Consider the following 23,554-nt stretch of genomic DNA (forward strand, 5'->3'; position numbering starts at 1 on the left):
GTCCATATGCAATGTGTAAATAACAAAAGGAGTTGGAGCTCTGGCAGTGTGGCATCACATACTAGAATATGATGTTTGTAATTATGTCTAGGTCGACAGAGTACCACACAAAATCTAGGTATCAAACACTCATCTGTGCCTTTGAGCTCCTGAACAGATGTGTTACCTTTGGCATGTGAAGGTTAGTTCATCACTGAGGCTTCACTGGGGTCAATGGAAAGAGAGATGCATTTCCAAATGATGATTCATTTCATCTGCTATCTTAGCATCTGCATTGAGCAGTGCACTGAAGGAGAGTTCTAAAAGAATTTATCTCAGACATTTATTTTTGGTAGAATGTAATGTTTCTGTGGGATATATATAGGGATATATATAAAGGGATTCTCTATAAAGGGATTCTCGAGTTCTGTAGCTGTCTTTCTGACACAGACAATTGCCTTCTAAGCTAAATTGTATCCTGTGCATGCAAAGAATTAGACCTTATGCATGCAGTGATGAACATGGACACAACCCTTTAAGATGCTACATCCCAGCACATGTATGAAGGTACAACTCTTTGACCTGGATCATGCTCATCCATTTGTTTCAGTATGGGGCCCATTTTAGTTAGTTAGGTTCATTATTGCAGTGTAATTAGGAAGCATGAGATATAGTTGATGTTTCATTTCTGTGAGTGTATAGACCTGCTTTTAAAAGTAGTTATTAATGAAATAGATTGAGATAATATGAAATCTCAGTTCTGTAAAGGCAGCGAAAGTTCTGCAGTCGACTTTCACCCACTAAATGAAATTGGAGGTGATCTGTTCTGGTAGTAATCGTGTGACGGCTAAAATGCTACAGTGATCAATACATAAAAACAGTCGTAATTAAATATTGACTCTTGTTGTTTTTTTTAAACTCAGTCTATTATCGAGGTTGTGTCAGGCTGGTCAGCTATGTGTTCAAGACTGTCTTTTGTTTGGAAAGAATTTTTCTAATCTAATATTGCCACTTGCTCTGCTTCCAGCCAATTTATAAACATCCGCTTTTAGCAGGCAAGAGCTTTCCACTTCTGTAACCGCGAGAATTTCCATTATTGCATTTACATGTGTCTCAGCTGCTGCTAAGCAACAGGGCTGAGCTACCTGCCAAAGCTGGGATTTAAATCCCAGGTCTGTAGGAAGGATGGATAGGAATATACAAGTGTCATACATATAAAATAACAAGTGAAGTGTGCGCTTGTGGAAATACATGGAAATGGTATAGAAGAGGTGAGCATTGCCAAGCCATTGGTAGCCACAGGCAGATTTTGAGAGGATATTTTGAAGAGGAGGAAGTTGTGGGTATATAGTGGAAGGACACATACATACATAGATAATACCCAAACTGTTACAGGTGGCATCATCTCTTGAAGAGAAGAGCTTGCCTCTATTTGTCTCTGTTGAGATGGTGGGCAGGACAGGATGGAATGATTTTAGAGACAGTTTCTACTTGATCCAGTGTAGAAAGAGGTTCCACAAAGGCTGCAGGTTTTTCTCTGCTTTTGAAACCATTTTATAGCTCTCAGAAACACTCTGTTAGAAGGCCAAGTAAGCAGTTACTGTCTTTATTAGAGCATTTAGGAGAAGTTTTCTACAAAATGGTTTCTCTTTAATGCACTTTACAGCACGCAGTCTGATGAGAATATAACACCATAAAATGTCATTTTAGACAGGCAGTTTATGCAATAAATTCCAACTAGCTTCTTTAGCTCCTTGTATTTGTGTGGAAATGTGTATACATGTGATCCTGTAACGCTGGAGTTCTGGGGAACAAAGCAAGTTTCACACATGTTGCTTGTACTTTGGCACAGTTTTATTAACAACCCCGTTGAAACAAGGCAACAAACCTCTTGTGACATTTGGGGCAAAACATTTCGGTGCTGAAAAGCAATGAAACAAAATATTGTGCAAAAAAAAAAGAGCTACTAACACATTTATGGCAGTGGAAAACAAGAAAGTAAGAACTAGATTTCTAACATGATTCAGAAAGCTCAGGACCAGTTTATGTTACAGAACTGCGCTGTCCTTTTTAAAAGGAGATTTGGCAAGTGTCATGGAAAAATGACATACAAGAAATCAGATTTAATTAGTGGTTCTTTCTAACTGAACTCAGATTTTTTTTTTTCTTCAGTACCAGGGTAGCTATGTCTCCTTTAGTTGTATTTTGGCATCATCGTTAGTATGGGGTCTGTGAATCATCCATTGGGATTCATGTATTTAGGGTCTGCTGGCGAAGTGTCAACACTGTGCCTTCCTTCCACACATCTGGGAGTTCTCTGAGGGTCGGTGGGCATCTGTATGAAGGTAATGGGATGGATATCATTCACTGGTCTTAGAAAGACCTGTCTAAATGGGCAGGGTGTGTCACCTAGATTTCTTCAGGGTCATCTCTTGCAAATTCTCTATTCTGGCACTATGTGAAATGCTTCACGGTCTGTTGACTACAGAGGGCACTAAGGAAACAAATCTTCCTTGAACAACACCAGCCTTTGGAATCTCTCCCTTTTATATCCATGATGGGCCTTGAACTGGATTTTCTGGATTCCTGTGTCTCACTGCGCTTTATTACTTTTGTTGACTATAAAATGTTAATGCTGTTTTAAAGGGCAGTGTATTCTTAGCCTTAACTGTCTTTTCTTCTGGGGTTATACCTAGAGCTGTAATAAGAAGCAATGGTTATCTCATTTAAAAATCCTCGTGCTGTTCTCAGGGGAGTAATTTCTATCTCAAGGAGCGTGGCTATCTTCCCTTTTCTCATATGTATTATGATTCATAAGAGGGGATCTAATTGCTTCTTGAGCAGCAGTGCCTGAAGGTGCCGACCTAAAGCGTTTGGAATAAAAAGATTTTCTCATTGGCACCAATGGAGGAAAGCCATGGGAAGAAAAGTAAACCTTCAGATAATTTGATTATTTCTCATGCCAGAACTTCCATTACAGTGAGCTCTCGCCTGGGCCCATGTGTTTTAACTTCACTGAAACAATTTGAGCAAATGTACCTGGGGAGCGCTTGAAAAGCAAGATGAAAACTAAATAGCATTCTGGATCACAAGTGAAGTGCTCATAAGTACAACAGAACCAACACAAAATAAAAACAGCTGCAACTGCACTTTGATGACACCAGTCAAGGCAAGCATTTATCATTCTATTCAATAGCCCAATTAAATAGGAGCATGAGGGCACCATGTCCCTGTTTGCCATCTTAACTAGATGAATGATCCCTGAATTTCACTGATTTGGGATCAGAGGGAGGTCACGTTTGCCCATGATTGTGCTGGCAGCTGTGCCTGCAGTGGGATAAGATTATGTTATTACCCCTGAACCTGATGCTCTTGAAGCTGGAAGATAGAGCACATCCAGAAAAAGCAGATAGCCTTTATTTCATCTCTCTCCAAACTGCCTTCCATAGTCAGATGTGCAGTTCTTGTAATGGACAGACAGCAGGAACAAGTCCAAAAGCTGTGACAGCTTCAGTTGTTAAAGCAATCATGAATTCTTCTGGACAACCATCCTTCACTAAACCGAGATGAAATAAATCACAGGCAGGTCTTGTGAAGCAGTATTTTAGCTTGTTAAGGACGTGCCTTTCTCTCATTGCCTTGCCTTCATCCTTAAAGGACATCTTCCTTTTGTAGATAAAAGCACTTTGCCACCAAGAAGGGTTGCTAATGTCAGTGAGCTCTCCTTCTGTGATGTGCAATCAGGAACATCTGGCTGTTGCTTGGCTTTCTGCTACTTATGGAGGGCTCCATGTGTGCTGTATGTAATCAATACGCAGGGTGTGAGCAGTGGGTGTTCTGGATGGCAACCTGTGGCTGTTCTTTTTACAAGCTATAGATACCCCCTTCCTACAGTGTGTTTGCTCTCTTTGCTCTCTTCTTTCCAACTTATGAGAAAAAATCACACCTTATCTGTCCTGATCAAGAAAGAAGGAACTGGGATGTGTGATTCAGCTCTAGGGTCTGTATCTTAAACGTCTCTGTCTTATCTTCTGGCTTCAGAAGTGAAATCTGGGTGCTGACAATCTACCTGAAGTACCACTAAGGTGCCTTGTCTATTGGTTTTAATGCGCCCTTGTCAGACTCTCTCAACTCTTCCATGTTGTACTGAATAAAGGGGTAGCTCTGCTCTGTCTTCTGCCAGAGCTTCTGGCTGAGGTCACTGCTAGGTCCTACTTAGTCTGTCATTTTGTGGCTGTCTGGACAGTATTTGCTGTCAGCTTACTAAAGGAAATAAAGATGATGTGATTGAGCTGTGTGCGTATTTGGAACTGTCTTTCTGACTTCCCCTAATAAGTTTTGAATCCATGTCCGTGATTCATACCGTTTGGACAGAGGAATAAAAGCCTCCACGCAGAAAAATCCTACAGGTTTTATATAACAAAGATTCATGTGAGGCCAGACACACCTGTCAATACCCTCATGCAGGAAAGACACCACTGTCTTAGATATCAGAGAGATTTCATGGGCTCTCTTTTGTGAGATACAGAAAGCAACAGAGTTTCTCCAGGTCTGCTCCTCTTGAAGTTATCTATCCCTTGCTTAATGCATTTGATATCACATTCCATATTGTCCTTAACAATTAAACTCAATTGTTAAAGAGCTTAATAAGGTATTTAATACTTTTTTGTTGTAATGTATCCGTAACGATCCAGCAATGTCATGAAGTGTTTGTGGTGTGGAATAGGACTTCATTAATATAATAAGAGCTTTACTTAATAACTAAATTTGCTGAAATGCCCCCACATTTTAGAAGCACTTCAGATTTGTCTGATGTTTTAGGAATGACCAGTTTAGTACCTCAGACAGCATCATGCATTATCGCTCATTTCTTATCATATAGCATTGGTCATTTCTTCCAACGATTGAAATCTTGTAGCTTCACTCCCAAGTGTTCCCTATTGGTGTTATTTTAAGAAGCATAACCCAGTTTGCTACCTGATTACTGTAGAGCTTGCATTAGAAAAGAACTGCTTATAAAATCAATATAACCAGACCATAATTAGAAATAACATTAGCAGACAGGAGAAAACACAACATTGCAAAGTAACTTTTGTTTGCATTATGGCTGAATTTAATAGGTGCTTCACTGCAGCACTTCCATCTTAGTAAGGAATAATCCCTATCCCTTGCCCTGACCGGCATCATGTCTTTTTTTCCCCATGCAGATTCACGTGGTTGAAAGATTCAATGAAAAACATGGTGATGTGAATCACTTGTTCATCAGGGTCATGTCTTAAATATTCTTTCCTCTTTGTAAAACTACCCAAGTGATCTTTTCTCAAGTTAGATCATTAAAATAATCTTCTTTCTTTCTAATCTGGGATGATCAGCTTTGAATGAGGTTTGGGGGTAGGGCTTTCCAGTTGCCTGCTGTTATCATACAGTGGTGATTGTACTGAAATTAAAAGTCTCTAGAGCTAAGCTGTTAATGCCATAAATGAACAGTTTATTATCACTTATTTGGAAATGCATTTTGTAATGGGAGAGAGCTCAAGAAAACTGGAATCTGCATTGCAGATGTAAGAGGACAGGTTCTCATTAAAAAAAATCAATAAAATTAAGGAGAGGGTAGATATAGATGTTTCATTTGGTAGACTGGATCCCCTGTTTATGGTAGAAGGTCATTGCTGATGGCCAGCCCCCATGACCATGCAGGAGCTGTGGTCCCATCTGATTCTGATGGAAAGGAGCTCCTCTGTCAATGTTCCCTCTGGTTCTCTATGCAGGACTTTGTGCACTATTCACCTTCATGCCTAAAATGCTGTGCTGTTTAGATGAGGATTTCTGAGGCTGATACGTTGATTTTAGCAGAAAGCCCTCAGGTAGAAGAGCACTTGACTATGCAGCTTCCCACTGCTCTGAGGCCGGGCATTCCAGGGGATACAGCGTGAAGGATGAGCTGTATAATCTGGCTCTACATCAGCAGCAGGACTCAGAACTGGGCTACTAATTGTAGCACCTTTTAAAGTGAAGAGCTTTTAAAATGCAAAAATGCAAGAAGTTGACAGACAAGAGGCTTGAAGAAGTAGTTTCACTTAAAGCTGAAAAAGCTTTTGGGATACAATCCCATTACATCCAACCTATTTGCAAATTAATTAAGCTAAGCAGGTTCTTTTAATTACATTGCTTGAAGGAAAAGCAGAAGAACACGTACATTCCATGAGAGAGAAAGCAGAGATTTCCGCTGCCAATTACAGAGCTGGATCCAACAGAGGCTGGTGCAGCACGATGTGACAGAGCGTGATGATATTAAATGAAGTCTAGAGAAACTCACAAATACATCATTTTTGTTTTTGTCAAAGTCCCGTGGAGCCAATTGTATCACACCAGGCGTGGCATTTTCCCAGATGATTTCAGTTTTGTATTATGCAGCTTTTGCGGCAGAGAAGTCTGTAGCAAATTCAAGCAGTTGGCTCTGGTGTGGGGCAAATCTGGGTTGTGTGACCCACATCACAGCGCAGGTCTGTGCTGTGTACCGAAATGCTTCTCCTTCCTCACTGCTGCTGAGAAAGGCAAGAGGTGTCAGTGTGGGGTACACCACCACCATCTAGTGGTTACCGAAGGGCTGGAGGGAAAGCACTCAGCTCGTCCCACCTATTCTGAGCAACTGTTTTTTAAGGGCAAGTGTGATGGATGTGTTTGCTTCTTCCTGGGCATTGTGGAGGGAACCTTGGTAACGCTGAGATGGGATATGTGATTTCAGGGCAGATAAAGTAAGCCAAATCTCTTCCAAACTATGAAGGCATTACTATTAGTGCAAAGTGGGAGGATCTGTTTTATGAGATATTGAATTTGTTTCCTAATGTGAATGTTAGATAGCTTACCTAGGCTTTGGAAATGCAAGCCTGTCCCTTATTTTAAAGAAAAGGCCTTAAGAAAGCAGTGGTAAGGAGTTTTGATTCTTGTAATTCTTGAGAATAGAATATCTTTAGGGTCCCCTTCAGCCCAGCCTTCATATGATTCTCTGGCCCATGATTCTGGCTGTGTGAATAAGAACTACATTCTTCATCCCCTTCTTACTTCTTCTTCCTTCTCAATGACTTTCTCACTGCTTTGGTTTGTTCTTTGCCTTCCTTCCCCCACTGCATGGCTTACTCTGTCTGCCCTCTCGTCTGCAGGGCCATATACATATATATTTGGAAATATCAGGGAGAAGCTGTGGGCAGCGTAAGCTGGTGTTGCTCTGCTGTGTCATATTGGGGTCGGGCCCTTGATCTGGGTTCAGGCCAGTAGGGTTTTCACATCCCTCTTCTTACTTTATCCTCTATTCCATCATGAAAATGTATTGCCCTTGAGATATCTCAGGTTGACACTAACAACAGAAAACAAAGCCTTCTGGCAAGAGGCTAGAGGTCCTCCACCTTCCTGCCTGGACTTTTAACAGCGTTACCAGTTCTATTGATAAGTTTTATTTTGCAGATACTACTAGCAATTAAAGCAGGGCCACTATCTCATTTTCCATCACTGCAAGACAGCTGTCAGATATTAATGACCAGAGTTTGTTATGACCAGAGCTGGATTCAAACTGGTGACCTACATGTGAAAGACTTCAAATCTCATTAACTTGAACTAAGTTGACTACAGTCATTTCTGTGAGACGGGAAGCAAATAAGATCAGGTGTTGGAAAATTATCATGCTCCAAGCTTAGACCTTGCCTTGGGGCGTGCTTCCATCTTGGGGGAAGATAGTTGAGGTGGTGGTCCTACAGAAAAGCTGCAGCTGCTCCGTGCTTCCAGAGAACACAGAATATGCAGAAATGAAGGTTGTAGGCAGGGTTCCAGTGCAGGGGTGCTGCCAGAGTTCAGTCTGCCTTTTGCAAGGAGAGTGATGTTATTAGCAATGAGATTCTGTCCTGAGATGGAAATACATAATTCAGTCTGCGGTTCAGTTAGTTCTATTAAAACTTTGCCTTTTATTTCTGCTGTCAAAATACATTTAGAACAAAACCTTCAAGTAGAAGGCAGGAAAGATTAAATTGCTTTTATCTTTTCAAGTTAAACTGAAAAGAGATGTTAGTGGAAGGGAAACCTGGAGGTGGAACAGTCTGCGCCTTTTGGGATCTGCTCTGCAGGTGGAGGGAGGAGGACAGGCCTACAGGATCTCTGTGCAAGAGTGAGGGATCTGCTTTCCAACATTATAACTGTTTCCCAGTGCAAATGGTCACTGCTAATGAAGTGATAGGCAAGGTATAAAAAGTAGCAGAGCTGGTAGGTGGCTTGTTTATGTATAATCTTGTAAGTCTGTACTTTCTGTTCTCTTGCTTGCCCAGTACTCTGGTGTCCACCCATGTGGGTTTGTTGTGGGTGATGCTAGCAAATCCCTTTGGGATCACTCAGATCTCTGTAGGTGTGAAAGCAGCTCTTCTAAAAGCCTGTTATTAACCACACAGCTCATGAATCAGTACGGTTAGCTGTATCTACAGATGGTTACCTCTCCAGAGGCAATGGGAACTTCATAACTGTCAAAGGAAAAGCACAACACAGGTTGCTGTGACTAGAAACTGTACATTGCCCTCTTGTGAAAACACAGCCAGCTGCAGCAATAGAAATATCCAAGGATACCTTTTGGTTCAGAAGTCAGTGTGTTATGCCATGCTTTATAAATACAATACAGGTCAGTTATTGCTTCAGACCGACATCTCAGGGAGCACACGTGTAGAACAACAGAACCAAATCTTTCTTGTTTATGCACTCAGGGTTAGAGAAAAAAAAGCCTAGCTTCTCTCCCTTGGTTCTTCAGTCATTCCGGATTTTAGGCACCTCATCAGCATGTTAAACAGTGCTGCTGCTGCACCTCTGTGACAGCTTAGGTTAACTTTCAGCTTTCTGACAGGTCTTAAACACATGATCTTGTGACCTCAAATTTGCATCGTGTTCAAGCTTCAGTGCCACGTTACTGCTGTCTCTCAGTGTCGTTTTGCATCAGTGGTTAGAATGATTTGTTGCAGATATTTGTGAATTTTACTGGGAAGGGAATCATACATTTTTCATTAGTAGATCTGGAGAGGTTATAGGTATGGCATCAGTTAAAGACAGCAGGGGGAGAATAACACTTCATATTTCAGATGAGAATTAAGATCTTGTTCTTTACTAGGCTAGTCATGTATTCGGGATATCATGCAATTCTTCATAATGGAAGAAGTCACAAAGTGCTCAGCAGAATGGGATGCATGTCATGCCTGCTGTTATGTACCTGTCGTGGGACGTGTCACCTGGAACGACACAGCATCTCTTGCCACTGATAAAGAAGAGTGAAGCAATGAACTGTGTTTGTCAGACTGACTGCTAAACTACACGTGGCACCCTGTTCAACTACGTTGGCTCCCAAAAGCATTTTATTTCAACAAAAAGTGCTTCCAGAATGGAGGTAGTGCAGGTGACACTGCCTGTCCAGTTAGATACCAGGACTGTCTGCAGCTCAATGATCTTCTAGAAGTCTGGTCACTAAGAGAAGCCAGATCCAACCATTATTTGGGATGGAGGATGGGGATGGAAGAACTATTGATGCCTAGATCCCTTGGCAGCAGGTGGGAATGCTTAAGTTGGAGACTTTACGAGCAGAACTCTATTGAGGTAGAATGCAGATAGTTTTCTTTACGAGCCTGGAAGACTTGGGTCTATCCAGACTGTATTTTGGCAGCAGTAAAAAGCCCTGGAGCCCATAAGCTACAGTAGGCTATTTTCTTTTTCTTTAGACATATCCCATCTGAGGCAATTTTGAATTTCTTCTCTCCTGTTGTTTAACATGGTCTATATATATACATACATATACATATACACAATGGTTCATTGGTTTTTGTTCAGCAAATACTTGTTAATTCCTCAGAGGCTGAATTCTCTGGCTGGTTAGTCAAAGGCCTTTGCCTGGGTGGTATTATCACTCTTAATTATGTAGCTGTCACCGAGTAAAGAATTCTGAGATTCCTTTACAAGGAAACCTGGTTGCAACCTTAGTTATGAAGATGGTGTCACCTCTCCATAAAAATCTCATGCTATGGGAAGGGGAGCTTTGCCCTATTTTTATGAGAGCACAAACACTAAAACATACTAAATGCCAACTCTGTCGTAAATTTTAAACAAGATGCCACGTGGCGATGCATTCTAGAGACAGCTGCCGTAACAGAGTGGTTGTTCATCGAATGCCTCTGGCAGATGATTTATGGTGTTTAGAAGCTTGAAAATCCTTTGGCCATCAAAAAGACCCTTTACGCCAAGAGTGTGTTGAGGAAGGAATGCAGTAGAGGACAATGGGAAGCATGAATGTACCTAACCTTTTAATTCTGTGTAAATAGCAGCCAATCAAGATGACACTTTCTTTTGCTGTAATTTTTGTTGTTTGAACATTTAACATTTTATGAGCTCTGGCTCATTATTTTTCATCCTTAATTACATCTGACATGAAATGTGAGTCTATGAAATAGGTGTGAAATATACTGCATTAGTGTTTCTCTATAAATAATTAATCCCTATAGACCATTATATGCAGTCAGGTCATAGAGGAGGTATGAATAAACTTGGAGATGTCAAGAAATGGGATGTATCTCCCAGATGCAAACCTAAAAAGGACGTTTTTGTAATCGGCATCACCAGGAACAGCTTCTGAGAGGATCCTTCCTGCCAAGTGTAAACCAGCATCCTTATGGACAACAGTTGGTAGAGTTTGGTCATGATTACACAGTTTATTTTTCTACTATTCATGTCTGAAAGGCCTTTTATTCATCATTATTGACTCTGAGATACAAGAATATTAAATATGATGACATTTTCTCTGGGGGTGTTCAAGAAAAGGTTAAACAGAATCACAGAATGACCTGGGTTGGAAGGGATCTCAAGGATCATGTAGTTCCAACCCCCCTGCCTGGCAGGGTCACCAAACCTCCACATTCACTAGATCAGGTTTCCCAGGGCCCCCGTCCAACCTGGCCTTGAACACCTCCAGGGATGGGGCATCCACAACCTCCCTGGGCAGCCTGTTCCAGGACCTCACCACTCTTGACACTGGCACATTCACACTCTTGAAATTTGGCACTGAGGGATGTGACTTAGTGGACATGGTGGTGATGGGTTGATGGTTGGACCGGATGGTCTTAGTTGTCTTTTCCAGCTTTAATGATTCTATGATTTTGCTGCTCTCATCAGAGAGCTAACCTATCCAAAGGCAGGTATGACTAATGTTCCTCTGAATTCTCACTCTGACACTGAAAACTTTTTAATCTGTTATCCTTGCTATAGCACTGCCTGCGTGCTAAGGACTGAGTAGCTGTTATTGTTTATTCATGAGAGCCTACAAACTGATTTATTTAACATGTTTAACAGAATACTTAGGGGAAGACTCACATCTATTACTCATATTCATTACTCAGTGTGGAAAAGTAACAGTTCATCCTTAGTGTGAGCTAGTTGCCATAATTACACTGCTGGGCATCACTGTACATTTTTCATTGTTTTTTTGTGATAATGTTTGTTAATGGAAAACACTGATTTTGATAACACCCCTCCAGTTACTCTTCACTGTGTGTATAAATAGACCTTGATTTTTCTTCTTGCAAGTGGACTTAGTTGGACTTGGAGGTTTTAGAGGTTTTTTTTGTTGCTGAGTGATAAAGAAAGCAGCAAGGAATCAACATTAGAAAAGCATAGTGGTTACATACCTTTATTGTATCCTTTTCGGCTGACTCATAATTCTATTATTGAAACTTTAGTCATTATGACCATGTCAGATAGTGCATGCAATGGGAGACCTTGGTGATGAAAAATGAGCACGGATAACAGATTTCTTTAGAAATGCACATTGATGTATCTTTTTTTTTTTTTTTTCTTAGTGGGGCTTTCTTCACCTTTTTGGATGAAGATCATTTCAAATTTAAAAGTTCACTTTTTCCCTGCACTGTTTAGAATTTATTTTATGCTGTCCTTCTGTATGGCCAATCTTGGCGGGTCTTATTGCATTCTAGTACTAAGTCAGATATAAAACTAGAAGATCTCAAAGGAACCAAGTGCTGTGCAAACTCAAAACTGGTTGGTACTTCTGTAACAGCAGAGGCACTGACTTTTCTTCTTTCCTCTTTTTAATTTATTGTTGATCCCTAGTTTTTGTTGAAATCTTTCTCAACCAAGATTCATACATACTGTGATACCTAGTAACAACAATAACAATACTTTATTCATGTGGAACCATGTTATGGATATTTCTTTTAGCATCAGACAAGAGTGAAGTCTTCTAAGATATTTTTCCTAAGTAAGAACTGATTCAGCTCCTTCCTTTCATGTAGGCATGTATATGTCTGGTCTTTTCCATCAGAATGCTGTTATTTTATAGCATTTACATACTGCTGGGCTTGCAGGTCTTGACATTGACCATTTAAAAGGTTCATACTTTAAGAGAAAGCCTAGATATGGAAGAAAAGGTTATCCTGAGAAGCTGGAATCTTAAAATGCCATTGTATTGAGTATTCCTTAGTTATTATTCTCCATAAGTAAATAACTGGAAAGCTGACACATGGATGAATATCCAGTGCAAGTCTATACAACATTTTCAGAAGGAAGCCTGGACACCTGTCTGCTCATAGCCTCACTGCGAAATAAAAGCTTTGAGACAGGCCTTGCATAACTTAGGGATGTGGGCCTATTTCCAATTTCAAATGATTAGAAACTTCATTTTCATCAAGTTCCTCTGTGACTTGTTGGATTGCTTTCAAATTCAGTACTGAAAATAAAAGTCAATAGGATGTGCCTAGAGACAGAAGGGAACAAATGGAAGATGATACCAAATTACTGTCACCTACCTTCTACAAACAAAAACTGCAACCATCCTTCCTCTGCCTAACTTAGCAGTCTTTCCTGTTCTCTCAACTTTTCTCCCTTTTTTCTGCATTGGAACTTTACTCTGCGGTGCATCCTTTGACCAACTCTGATCTGTTACCAGTTTGAGTGAGCTTGGGGACGGATACATGGTCTCCAAGCAAAGACGTTTCAGGATTTACCCATTTTGGTTCCCAAGTCATTAACTCAGCGTAGCCCTTAGGAATGGTGAAAGGTTTGCAGTTTGTGATAGGAAACAAACGTTAACCATGTCCAGCCCATCCCTCAGAATTGGTTAGGAACAGAGGGATGAAGGCAAGGGTTATGCACACATGGCTCCCTGATGACTGGCTTGGAGACTGTGGCTGTGGTCCAGTTATTTAACCTGTTATATGTGTTCCTGTTGGGACCTTCTAGGTGTGTGTCTGGGGGTACAGGCTGGGGTTCCCTTTCCTAGCCCAGCAACGAGCAAAGAGTCAGCTCTTTCCATTTTCTATCCTTGAATACTTAAAGCTTTTTTCAGCAGAGCAAGTTTGTGCAAAGTGCTTGTGGTATCACATAGCTTTCATCTTAATCCACTCAGTTGGTCCCTCTGGACTTCATGTAGTTTTCTTCCTTGGATTGGAAGGTTTATGGATTGCCCTTCTTCCAAAGGTTGGAGGAGCAGGAAAAGAAATGTGAGTCCACCAGTTCCCAGCTCACTGGAGTGAGCTGTGGTTGTGAAGGGGTTGCTGGTTCTCAATAGAAGCTAAGGCAGTTTGTTGGTACCTCCTGAACTGACAGGTTTTGCAATCAAGACAAAAGATTGGTAGTTTAGCACTCACTGAGATCTTACAGAATCATAGCATATCCCGAGTTGGAAGGGACCCATAATGATCATCAAGTCCAACTCCTGGCTCCACACAGGACGACCCAAAAATCAGACCATAGGACTGAGAGCATTGCCCAGACGTTTCTTGAACTCCAGCCCATGGGGCCATGGGCAGCCTGTCCCATCACCACCACCCTCTGGTAAAGAACATTTTCCTGATATCCAACCTGAGCCCCCCTTGATGTTCAAATCCTCACTTCTCTGATATTCCCATCCACAGTCATTTTCCTTCTCTTTCCGTAGTTCCCTTTCAGCAGTACGTCGCTATAACAACTCCATAATGTTTTAAATGTTTTACGAGGCCGTACAGCATAAAGTGTATGAGATATTTCAGGCAGAAGAATCTTTTCTGCAGCTCCATCTGTATGCTCATAAGATGGATATCTCAGACTATAGCGATTCGTGATTCAAATCCCTTCCTGGCTGGAAATAGCACTTAGTGATGCTTCCATAGCCCTATTCTTTGGGGAAATTTGCACTAAGGGCTTCGCAGCCCAGCAGGCATAGCAATCGAGTTAATGCTCTGAACCTTTGGAGCCAAAACTCACTGGGAAGATAAAGCTTTTTTTGCAGAATTGAAAAGGATTCAGATGATCTTTTAGGGAAACAAAGTAAAAAGAAACGTCCCAGATCAGTGTATTCTCCATCTGGTGTGTTCCCAGATTCCTAAAGAGATATAATGTAATGTCAAGAAAAAGGATGTTGTAATTAGCCTGGTGCGTAGCTGCAACACAGCGGGATCCTGACATTGTCATAGCCCCGTGCTATCACTGACCTTGGCGTAGTGGAAGGATGTGCCAAACACTTTATTTAAGTGTTCCAGTGCTGTTGCTCAGTTAAGGGAGATCAAAGAGAAATAACGTTCAATCAGCCCCACTCCTCCTGTTATGGACCAGCAGTACTAATTGTCTCTGAAGATTTCTTCCTTTAGCACCCAGTAGTAACTGATGTGTATTGACCTATAGCACTACCACAGTTCAGTTAAGTTTCTCATTGTCCAAATCTAATCAAAGAAAAGCTGGGATTGAAAATTGATTCATTTCCTGCTCATCAATGACTGATTCCACCACAAAGATTTGTAGAGGCAGACCATGCTGTATATGAGTTTCAGAAGGGGGAGCATGGTCTCTTACTTCCCGTTCATCTTCCTGCAACATATGTTGGCTTTGCATTTTTACTGTGGGTCTTTGCTTTCTCATAGGCTTTGATTTGTGCTTGTTTTCTGCCCCCTGAGCCTGAACTGTATTGCAGACAGCTTCAAGGAATCAGTATGGATGATCCAGATCTGCTCCTGAATTCTCAAATCTTTATTCTCTGCACGCTGTAGAAGATATCTCGCTGATTCCTGCTTTGCAGCAATAAATTGTGGCAGTGCTGAATGGTTCAAGTTCATCTCTCTCAGCTGAAGCCCAGATACATGTGTATTGATCCACTGTGATTCTGTGCCATGATACAATGAGCAGATTACAATCAGACTCATATATTTGGATGACTAGAGAGAACAGCTTTATTATAAACCTCAGAAGGAATGTGGCCAATAGAACCCATGCAGTCCTGTGTTACCAGGTTGTGGTACTGAATGCTCAGATCACATGTCTTCCCATTGTGACAGCCCTGGAGCTTTTGCATCTATAAAGCTCAATAAAAAGACTAGAACTGAGCTAGAAAAATGGCTCTGTCCTGGTTTCATTGCAGGGATTCACGTGCTTTGGATGAGAAATGCTTTGGTATGTCTATGACAAGCCAAAGGGAATGAATATCTCCTGGAAGGCAGAATGGGAGAAGAGGGTAGAAAAAGAAATTGGGTCGTATTTTGCTCTGTGTAAAGGCAGCTGCAAGAGGAAAACAAACATGAATCTGACATCTAAAGCAGTGTAGATACATTAAGACAAGAGAAAAATAGGTTTATGTAGTGGCTTTGTTGCCTTTTCCATCAGTAGAAGTACAGATGGACAAGGGAATCTGGCTGTGGTTGGAGTTCTGGTGTCCGTGAGTAACACTGGAATAACAGCTTCAATTTACAAAGGCACAAATTCTGATGTGGTAGCACCATTTTTATTCATCTGTTTGCACGTTGGAAGGTAGAGGGAGCACAGTTCACAAATGGTGAACAGAGTTGATTAGAGGGCCATGCTTATTCTTTCCAGCTTTATCAGCAAAGTAAAAACAGCTGGGAAAAGATCATTGAAATGTTCTCCTGCTGCTCTTCCCTGCAGTTCTCACACGCATCATTAACCCACAGAGCCAAATTAACCAGCCAGTTTTCATCTGACTTTACCTGTGGTAGAGCAGGGATCTGGGATCCCCCATGGGACCCATTAGTGCAGCGCTTGCTTTGGATCGCGCAGGGCTGAATTGAAGCGGCATTGCTTCTCCCCCATGGAGATGAGTGCTGAAACTGAGGGTGGTCACTGAGAGAGCTTTTAGATCTTCCTTAGGATTTCTTTGGCTAATGGAGTGATGATACAAGGTGAGGAGGAACAGGGAATAGGATGGAGAAGATGTACCTTACTCTCTAAAATTTAGTAGCAAAATAAGAGAGATTTGTCTTCCTTCCTGTTTTGTTTCCTAATGAGTTGTCGTCTATACAGGTAACAGTTTTGTCCCATAGCAGTGTGTTATCTATCTGGTCTGGAAAATCACAGGCCAGGAAAGAGATGGGACTAAACAAGCAGGCTTCTGCCAATCCCCATTACCTTTCTTTGTTTTGAGTGAGTTTGTTCCGTCAGTGAGTACTGGGTGTATTCTGTGTCTCCCATTTCCACTTGGCTGGGACCAGTTTAACGTGGAAGCCTGCAAGGCTGCTTTTAAACAAGTTTTGATGAGGTTTTTCAGTTGTTCTGAGCTAAAAATAATACAGATCAGTAGGTACATACAGGAGAATTGTCCTCAACCCCCAAAGGACCTTTTACTGTACCTGCTCCCTAGAGGGAAGTAAATAGAGAAAACAAAGGCATCAATCCCATTTGTTCCCCTTATGCGGCTGTAAATGCCACTGCCTTTCTCAGCTCAGATGAGAAAATTCACTGCCTTGTTTGCAATGAACAAATTTGGAGGATGGTTTTCTCTGTCACACACCATCAGCGTTATAAGACTGGCTTGAGAGAGAGACGCATCGTGCTGATGCTCATTTGATAGGGTGAGATGTTCGTGTTTCCCCATGAATATTTAGAAATGATTGTGTGACAACACAATGACGGTCAAAATACAAAGAACAGCTGAAATGATGCTCATTTGAAACACTTCTCAGTTATGGCAATCACTAACAGCAGATGTTAAAGATGAGCAGCGTGGCCCTGTATCCTTTAACCAAATCTCAGTTTTCCCCTTACCTACTTGCATTAAATGACCAGCAAAAGTTTATACCACTCAGTTGAACTTGCAGGGCTGAAAGCTGGCAACCTTTTTATTATTGTGTTTTGCAGTTCTTTCCATATGGAGACGCTTCCAAGTTTGCCCAGCACGCCTTCCGAACCTTTGATAAAAATGGAGATGGGACCATCGACTTCAGAGAGTTCATCTGTGCACTGTCCATCACCTCCAGAGGCAGCTTTGAGCAGAAGCTAAACTGGGCCTTCAACATGTACGACCTGGATGGTGATGGGAAGATTACAAGGGTGGAAATGCTGGAAATCATAGAGGTGAGATCAGTGTGGCACTCAAAAAGAACGCATCTGAACATCAGGAAAGTTTGATTACGTGTTCACAGATCATCCAGATTTTAAACACGTGAAGGGCTGTGACTGTATCATTAAGAAAGGACATTATATACATTTACTTAATACTGAGCCACTGTGTGATATTTTAATGTACTTAATGGAGTTGAGTCATTGCAGAAAGGGGCAGGGATAACAGCACGCATTTTTAAGGGGCTTAAGCTGATGGGACCAAAAGAATTTAAGACAACTATTTCATATAAGGAGAAGCATAAAGAAAACTGCACCCAAAGGGGAAAGTAAAACACACCCTTCTGTGTTTCCAGTGAACATGTATCAGATTCCATGCAAAAGAAAAATGCCCAGGGAAGCAGGCAGTCACTTCATTGTTAGAAAGTCATTCTGGAATTTGAACACGTTAAATAAAATAAATGATTAAAGTAAAACAAAAATCAAGCTAACCTTTACGTTGACGCTTCCATTTGGTTTCTTTCCAAAGGCCATCTACAAAATGGTGGGCACTGTGATCATGATGAAGATGAATGAGGACGGCCTGACGCCTGAGCAGCGGGTAGACAAGATCTTCAGTAAGATGGATAAGAACAAAGACGACCAGATCACACTGGATGAATTCAAAGAAGCTGCAAAGAGCGACCCTTCCATTGTATTACTCCTGCAGTGTGACATTCAAAAATGAGCTCGTGTATAACGCATCATAGACTGCACAGAAGTGTAATGTTCCATTCAGTTTGCAGCTATTTCCACACACACAGAAATTTGCTTGGACTACCTATAAATGGACTTGCTTCTTGTGTTTGAAACACTTGTGTGCATGAGAATGTCATTTGCTAAAGAATTTTAAAAGTATATATTATAAAGAGAAACTGCCACGACGTGATGTGTGCAATGTCATTTCATACCGACCCTATTCCTCTGAAGCCTGTGCAGCAGTCCTGTGCTGCAGTGAATTCTATTATTTATTGTTCATGTTTTACTGATGCTATAGCTCTGTGTCTCCTAGACTGAGTAATGTTAGTGACACTGAATCCCCACGGTAATGTTACTTGTTTATTATAAACCATGCCACCATCCTGCTGTAAAGTAGTATTGGACAGACAGAGGGAAGAGTTCCTCAGTTCTTGAGTCTGATCCACACACGTGCTCGTATCGTCAGTGGAGATAAATGTACTTCATTTGCATGCCTTTTAGGTTTGCCTTAATTCTTACCTCATTTGCATCCCTTCAATCTGGAAAGAGCTATGTCAGAGGAATGCAGCGTTAAACAAAGAAATGCAAACCCTGCTAAAACGTTTCCCCTTAAAAGTATATATAAATATATATATATAATGTTTAAAATATTGTTTTATTGGAAGTTTAAAGGTTTTATTGGAAGTGTATTGATCTTTGCCTGACTTTTCAAAAGCTTCCACAGAGGTTGCAATATATACGTCCCAAATAAATTTATAACATTTGACCTTTTCCCCTAATTCTTCTTTCACGTCTTCAGCATGGTAATAGAAAAAGGAAATCTATACATCTATCTTTACTTATCTGTCACTGTACTGCTGGGAAATTATATCTATTTCGTTATGGAAAGCATGAAGAAAACTTTGCACTCACTCGGTATAAGAGTCATGTTATACGAAATGAACAGTTGTAGTGCTTGTATTTCCAACAGAGCAGCTGTTTATCCTCTAAGATGTTGATGCTAAAATTAACAGTATACCTACTAGACCTGTGCTTACATCACTTTTTCAGCTAGCTGAAAGTCAAATACAGTTTATTTGCTTGGCCTAACCCTGGTCTTTTAATGTTTTTCCCCCTCTGAAGAGTTTTAACACTCACGGTATGACATGAATCTACCACAGGCGTTATATAATGAAATACCCTCAACAATTTTTGGCTGATAATTTTACAGTGTGATAATTGAGAAGGGGTCAAAGAACACCTTTGTTCTCAACTCAAGGTTATGCCTGTATGTAGTGCGGCGAGTATGAGTTCTGCACAGTCCTGAAGGAGCATGGAGAACACATGCAGGCTGCAGACAAGCTTCCTTATACCAGTCTTCCTTTCCCAGTTGCTTTAAACAAAGTCAATTGCCCATAGTTTTACCCCCCGAAAAAGCCAGAAAGGCTGACAGTTGCATGTTGGCTGTTTCTACTTTGCATTAGGAAATGAGACCGTAATAGCTAAAAATCAGACAATAAAACACGGCACAAAACAGATCATTCTCTGCAATTTCAAATCTAAATGGCAGCACTCCTCCTAAAATGGAGGGGAAAATGCTCGTAGTGCTTTACATACCATGCTAACAAACAGTCTGGGGGGAGGGAGAGGAATCAGTCACAACCACAACCACAGCCATCCCCTCCTATTTATTTTTTCTTCATATTCCAAAGAAATAGGAAAACACTGAAGTTTCAACTACTTCTTTTGTGTTGTTACTTTTTCTTTTTTGAATACCAGAATTTTCCTCAGCCTACACAGGTAGAATTCTTGCCAAAATAGTGGTATACTTTGTATGTCTGGCTGTAACTTCAAAATAAAAGTTCTGAAACTATAACATACTTCTGAGTATGATCTGCCCCTTGTTTCCAAGTAGGCTAAAATTACCAGCGGTAAAGAAAATATTGAATAATCATGGGATCTAATGCCTCTTTTGCTGTAGAAAACTTCAGAGCAACCTCAAGTAGCTCAGTAGAAACGTAATATTCTTTGCACTGTGATGTTCCTCGCACTGGAGCAGGCTGCCCAGGGGGGTGGTGGAGTCTCCTTCCCTGGAGATATTCAAGACCCACCTGGTTGCCTACCTGTGTGACGTGGTGTAGGGAACCTGCTTTGACAGGGGGTTGGACTCAATGATCTCTAGAGGTCCCTTCCAACCCCTACAATTCTGTGATTCTGTGATTCCTTAACCTCTTTTCCCCCTGCTATAAAAGCACTATCAAAGATAAAGGTTTGCCTCTGCCTCTGCACTCTTATTTTTTTGAAGCTGAAGATGGGGAGGAAATAAAGCTACCGAAGCATCTTGTTCCATCATAAAACCAAGTCACTCTGAACACATGGTTCAATAACATGTAAGAGAATTGACTTCCAGACAAACACAAGTTGGGCTCAAGTTCCAGGAACGTTTTGCCAAGGATGCAGTTTGTGTGTCCCATCTCCCCTCCCCCCAACAATGTTCTCACAGATACTTACAGCTTGCCTAGGTATAAAGTATTTATCATCACATCACAGGGTTACAGAATCACTCTTATAGGAGCCTCCGGAGGACCTTCTCTTTGCTTGAAGGAGGTGCAGTACTATTCATACCCTGAAAGCCTGCAAAGGAAGGAGGCCCTACAGCTGGCAGAATCACAGAGTCATAGAATGGTCTGGGTTGAAAGGGACCACAATGACCATCTGGTTCCAACCCCACTGCTGGGTGCATGGCCTCCAACCACCAGACCAAGCTGCCCTGAGCCACATCCAGTCTGGCCTCGAATACCTGCAGGGATGGGGCATCCACAACATCCTTAGGCAACCTGTTCCAGTGTGTCACCACCCTGTGAGAAACTTCCTCCTAATATCTAACCTAAACCTCCCCGTCTCAGTTTAAAACCATTCCCCCTTGACCTATCACTGTCCACCCTTATAAACAGCATACACAGAATATATAAAGAATATACAAACAATATATAAAGCCATAACTTACTTGTTTCTCTTTGCTCACCTTCAAGGACAAATCATTCCCTAACAAAATGCAAGGGAAGGAACACAAGCCCTTTTTCCTGTTCTGAGAATATAATGCAAAGAAATCCTTCACTCTTGTGATTATGAAAATCCACACTACTCAAGAATAGTTCTTCACGTTCAGATGTGGTGCTTCTACTGCAAGGACATAAATCAATAAATAAAGTCTTACTGCACATGTGAGCTACCACACGCTCAAGAAATAAAGCAGAAGTAGGAATAAACCAACATCTTAAGGCCAGTCTTCAGAGCACAGAGACACAAAGCATCATTGCAAGAAGTGGTTCTGGAGTTCTGTTTATTAAAATATAACTTTGCAGTTACACAAAATTCATGTCATATTCCTCTTCCATCCACCCCATAAGCAGAAACACTCATACACTTGTTTGTTGTAAGTATGAGATGAGCTGTGAAGATTTTAACCAGGTAAACCTTGTGCTGTATAAACATATACAAGTACTTCCAAGAGTAAACAAATATAAAATACAGAAGTTTCTTTTCCTGAGGGTATATAAGAAAAGATCCTCCTACCCAACAATGGGAAACAGCAACTTTACAGACATCAGTGCACATTTATCCCCAACACTCTGCCATATTCACATGCCTTACACTTAATCATCATCTTCTTCTTCATTCCTATTACGGAACGTCAATGTCCTTTGGCCTCTTTCGGGGTCTTGCAATCGGAGGATACGAATACGGGAACTCACAGGCAGAAAACTAAAAATAAAGCATGTGTGATTTAAACAGGGCACTTTCTTCACAAATTTTTCCATTTAATCCTCTCTGTTATGTATTTGCCTTTAAATAAATCTATCTTTTTCCTTTGACTATTTTAAAACATTAACATCAGGCTTCACTAAACTGATAGCGGAACTTCAGATAAAGACTGACTTCAACCCTGTGATCTCTAACAATAGGACACCTGAGTTACAGAACAGGTACTTTATAAGAGAAGCTCCAACTGAAATGATCATCAAATGCAGTTCATATTTGCCTGTAAGGCACATACTCTTACAAGTCTACCATTACCCTTTCAGCTCTTTGAAATGATAGACAGTAGCAGGACAAGGGGAAATGACATTAAGTTGACAGAGGGAAGATTTAGGTTGGATGTCAGGGGAAAGTTCTTTACTATGAGAGTGGTGAGGTGATGGAACAGCTGCCCAGAGAGACTGTGGATGCCCTGTCACTGGAGATGTTCAAGGCGAGTTGGATGGGGCCCTGGGCAGCCTGGTCTAGTATTAGATATGGAGGCTGGTGGCCCTGCTTGCAGCAGGGGGGGTTGGAGCTTCATGATCCTTGAGTTCCCTTCCAATCCAAGCCATTCTATGATTCTATGAAGTACATTCACTTGCAATCTAAGAATGAAGTTATTAACCATACATTTATACTGGCTTCTGCGTTGATAATCCTTAATGTACTTTTTCTGAAGGTGCCTCCACACAGAGAATTCCTATGATTTTACTGAATAGATTCAGACATTCCCTCCATTAAACACTGCATTAGGAGGGAGAGACAATTATATTTCATTAACCTCATTTTGAAGAGTGCTTAAAGAAGATCTCTGCAGGCTTCAGTGATTACTTTTGGCTAGCACCAGAAGAACCAGCTGCATAAGGTTAGTGATTCCTCTTAACTGGGCATAGCTTTATTAGGGAATTATACAGTAGGATCTTTCTGGGCACTATTTAATAAAACAAATAGCATCAAAAACAATAAACAAATTATCGGGTTGTGGATTTAAAAAGTCCCCATAAGCTTCCTGAAAGTACAGTAGTATTAAGAGGAAACATGGAAAATGGCTAAGTGTTCGGTCAGTTTTGTGAGGGGAGAAGAGGGTCCCACCTTATACCAGGAAACATTTCACAAAGATGGACTGTTTGAAGCACCACTGAACATTAAGGGACATCACGTAAGGAAGAGCAACAAACATCCTGCTACGTTCCCAGAACTATCAGCACAGAACTGCTTAATTGTTTATGTTCTACTACCACTAAACTCATCTCTCTCTCCTCTCTAGTTATGCTCCTTGCAATTGAACATCCATGTACTACTTCTGCTAGGAAATCCAATGTGATTACCTCATGCTTTGTGGGGTGAGCAAAATGAACTGCCGATGACACTGAGAGTCAGCCACCTTCAGAATCATATCCATTGCAATTCTTCTGTTCAGCATATCCTAAAGACAAAGTTGTTTAGCAGGTAGCGATACTGACTGTGTACTTCACTGCACTGTCATTCCACACATGAGCGCAACAAGGTATACATAAGTTAGAAAACACCATAATAGGAAGACCTACCTAAATTAGTTCTGTGTAGCCTGGTTCATCTCTGTTTGCTTGGATCCTTTTATTGTTCTTTTAATTGTTTCTTTGGCTTTGCTTATATATTATTCCTAAAAACATTCCTCTGAAGGCTCACTGATTAAAATGTATATAATGCGAAGATATGAGGACGGATGAAGCAAAGC

At 41.1% G+C, this 23,554-nt stretch overlaps 2 protein-coding genes across 22 annotated transcripts in view; one reads left to right on the plus strand and one right to left on the minus strand.

Annotated features, from left to right (window-relative positions):
* The window catches only part of VSNL1 (visinin like 1), a 65,175-nt gene extending 45,259 nt beyond the window's left edge, over positions 1–19,916 (plus strand). For all 11 annotated transcript variants that reach the window (XM_085542227.1, XM_085542224.1, XM_015859547.3 and 8 more), the window contains exons 3-4: positions 17,119–17,334; positions 17,849–19,916. In XM_085542227.1, the coding sequence (XP_085398353.1) occupies positions 17,119–17,334; positions 17,849–18,046 (414 nt within the window). In that variant the 3' untranslated portion in view covers positions 18,047–19,916. The remainder of the gene's footprint in view (positions 1–17,118; positions 17,335–17,848) is intronic.
* A 1,446-nt stretch (positions 19,917–21,362) lies between these two features.
* The window catches only part of SMC6 (structural maintenance of chromosomes 6), a 28,798-nt gene continuing 26,606 nt past the window's right edge, over positions 21,363–23,554 (minus strand). For all 11 annotated transcript variants that reach the window (XR_014944262.1, XR_014944264.1, XR_014944263.1 and 8 more), the window contains 2 exons: positions 23,166–23,263; positions 21,363–21,801 (listed from right to left, as the gene is read on the minus strand). Coding sequence is in view for 7 of the 11 variants with exons in the window: in XM_085542209.1 (XP_085398335.1) it covers positions 21,693–21,801; positions 23,166–23,263 (207 nt within the window). In the remaining 4 variants the exon portion in view is untranslated. The remainder of the gene's footprint in view (positions 21,802–23,165; positions 23,264–23,554) is intronic.

This window comes from Coturnix japonica, chromosome 3, assembly GCF_054131305.1.
Source record: "Coturnix japonica strain WE chromosome 3, WE-NBRP24, whole genome shotgun sequence".
Classification (NCBI taxonomy): Eukaryota; Metazoa; Chordata; class Aves; order Galliformes; family Phasianidae; genus Coturnix; species Coturnix japonica.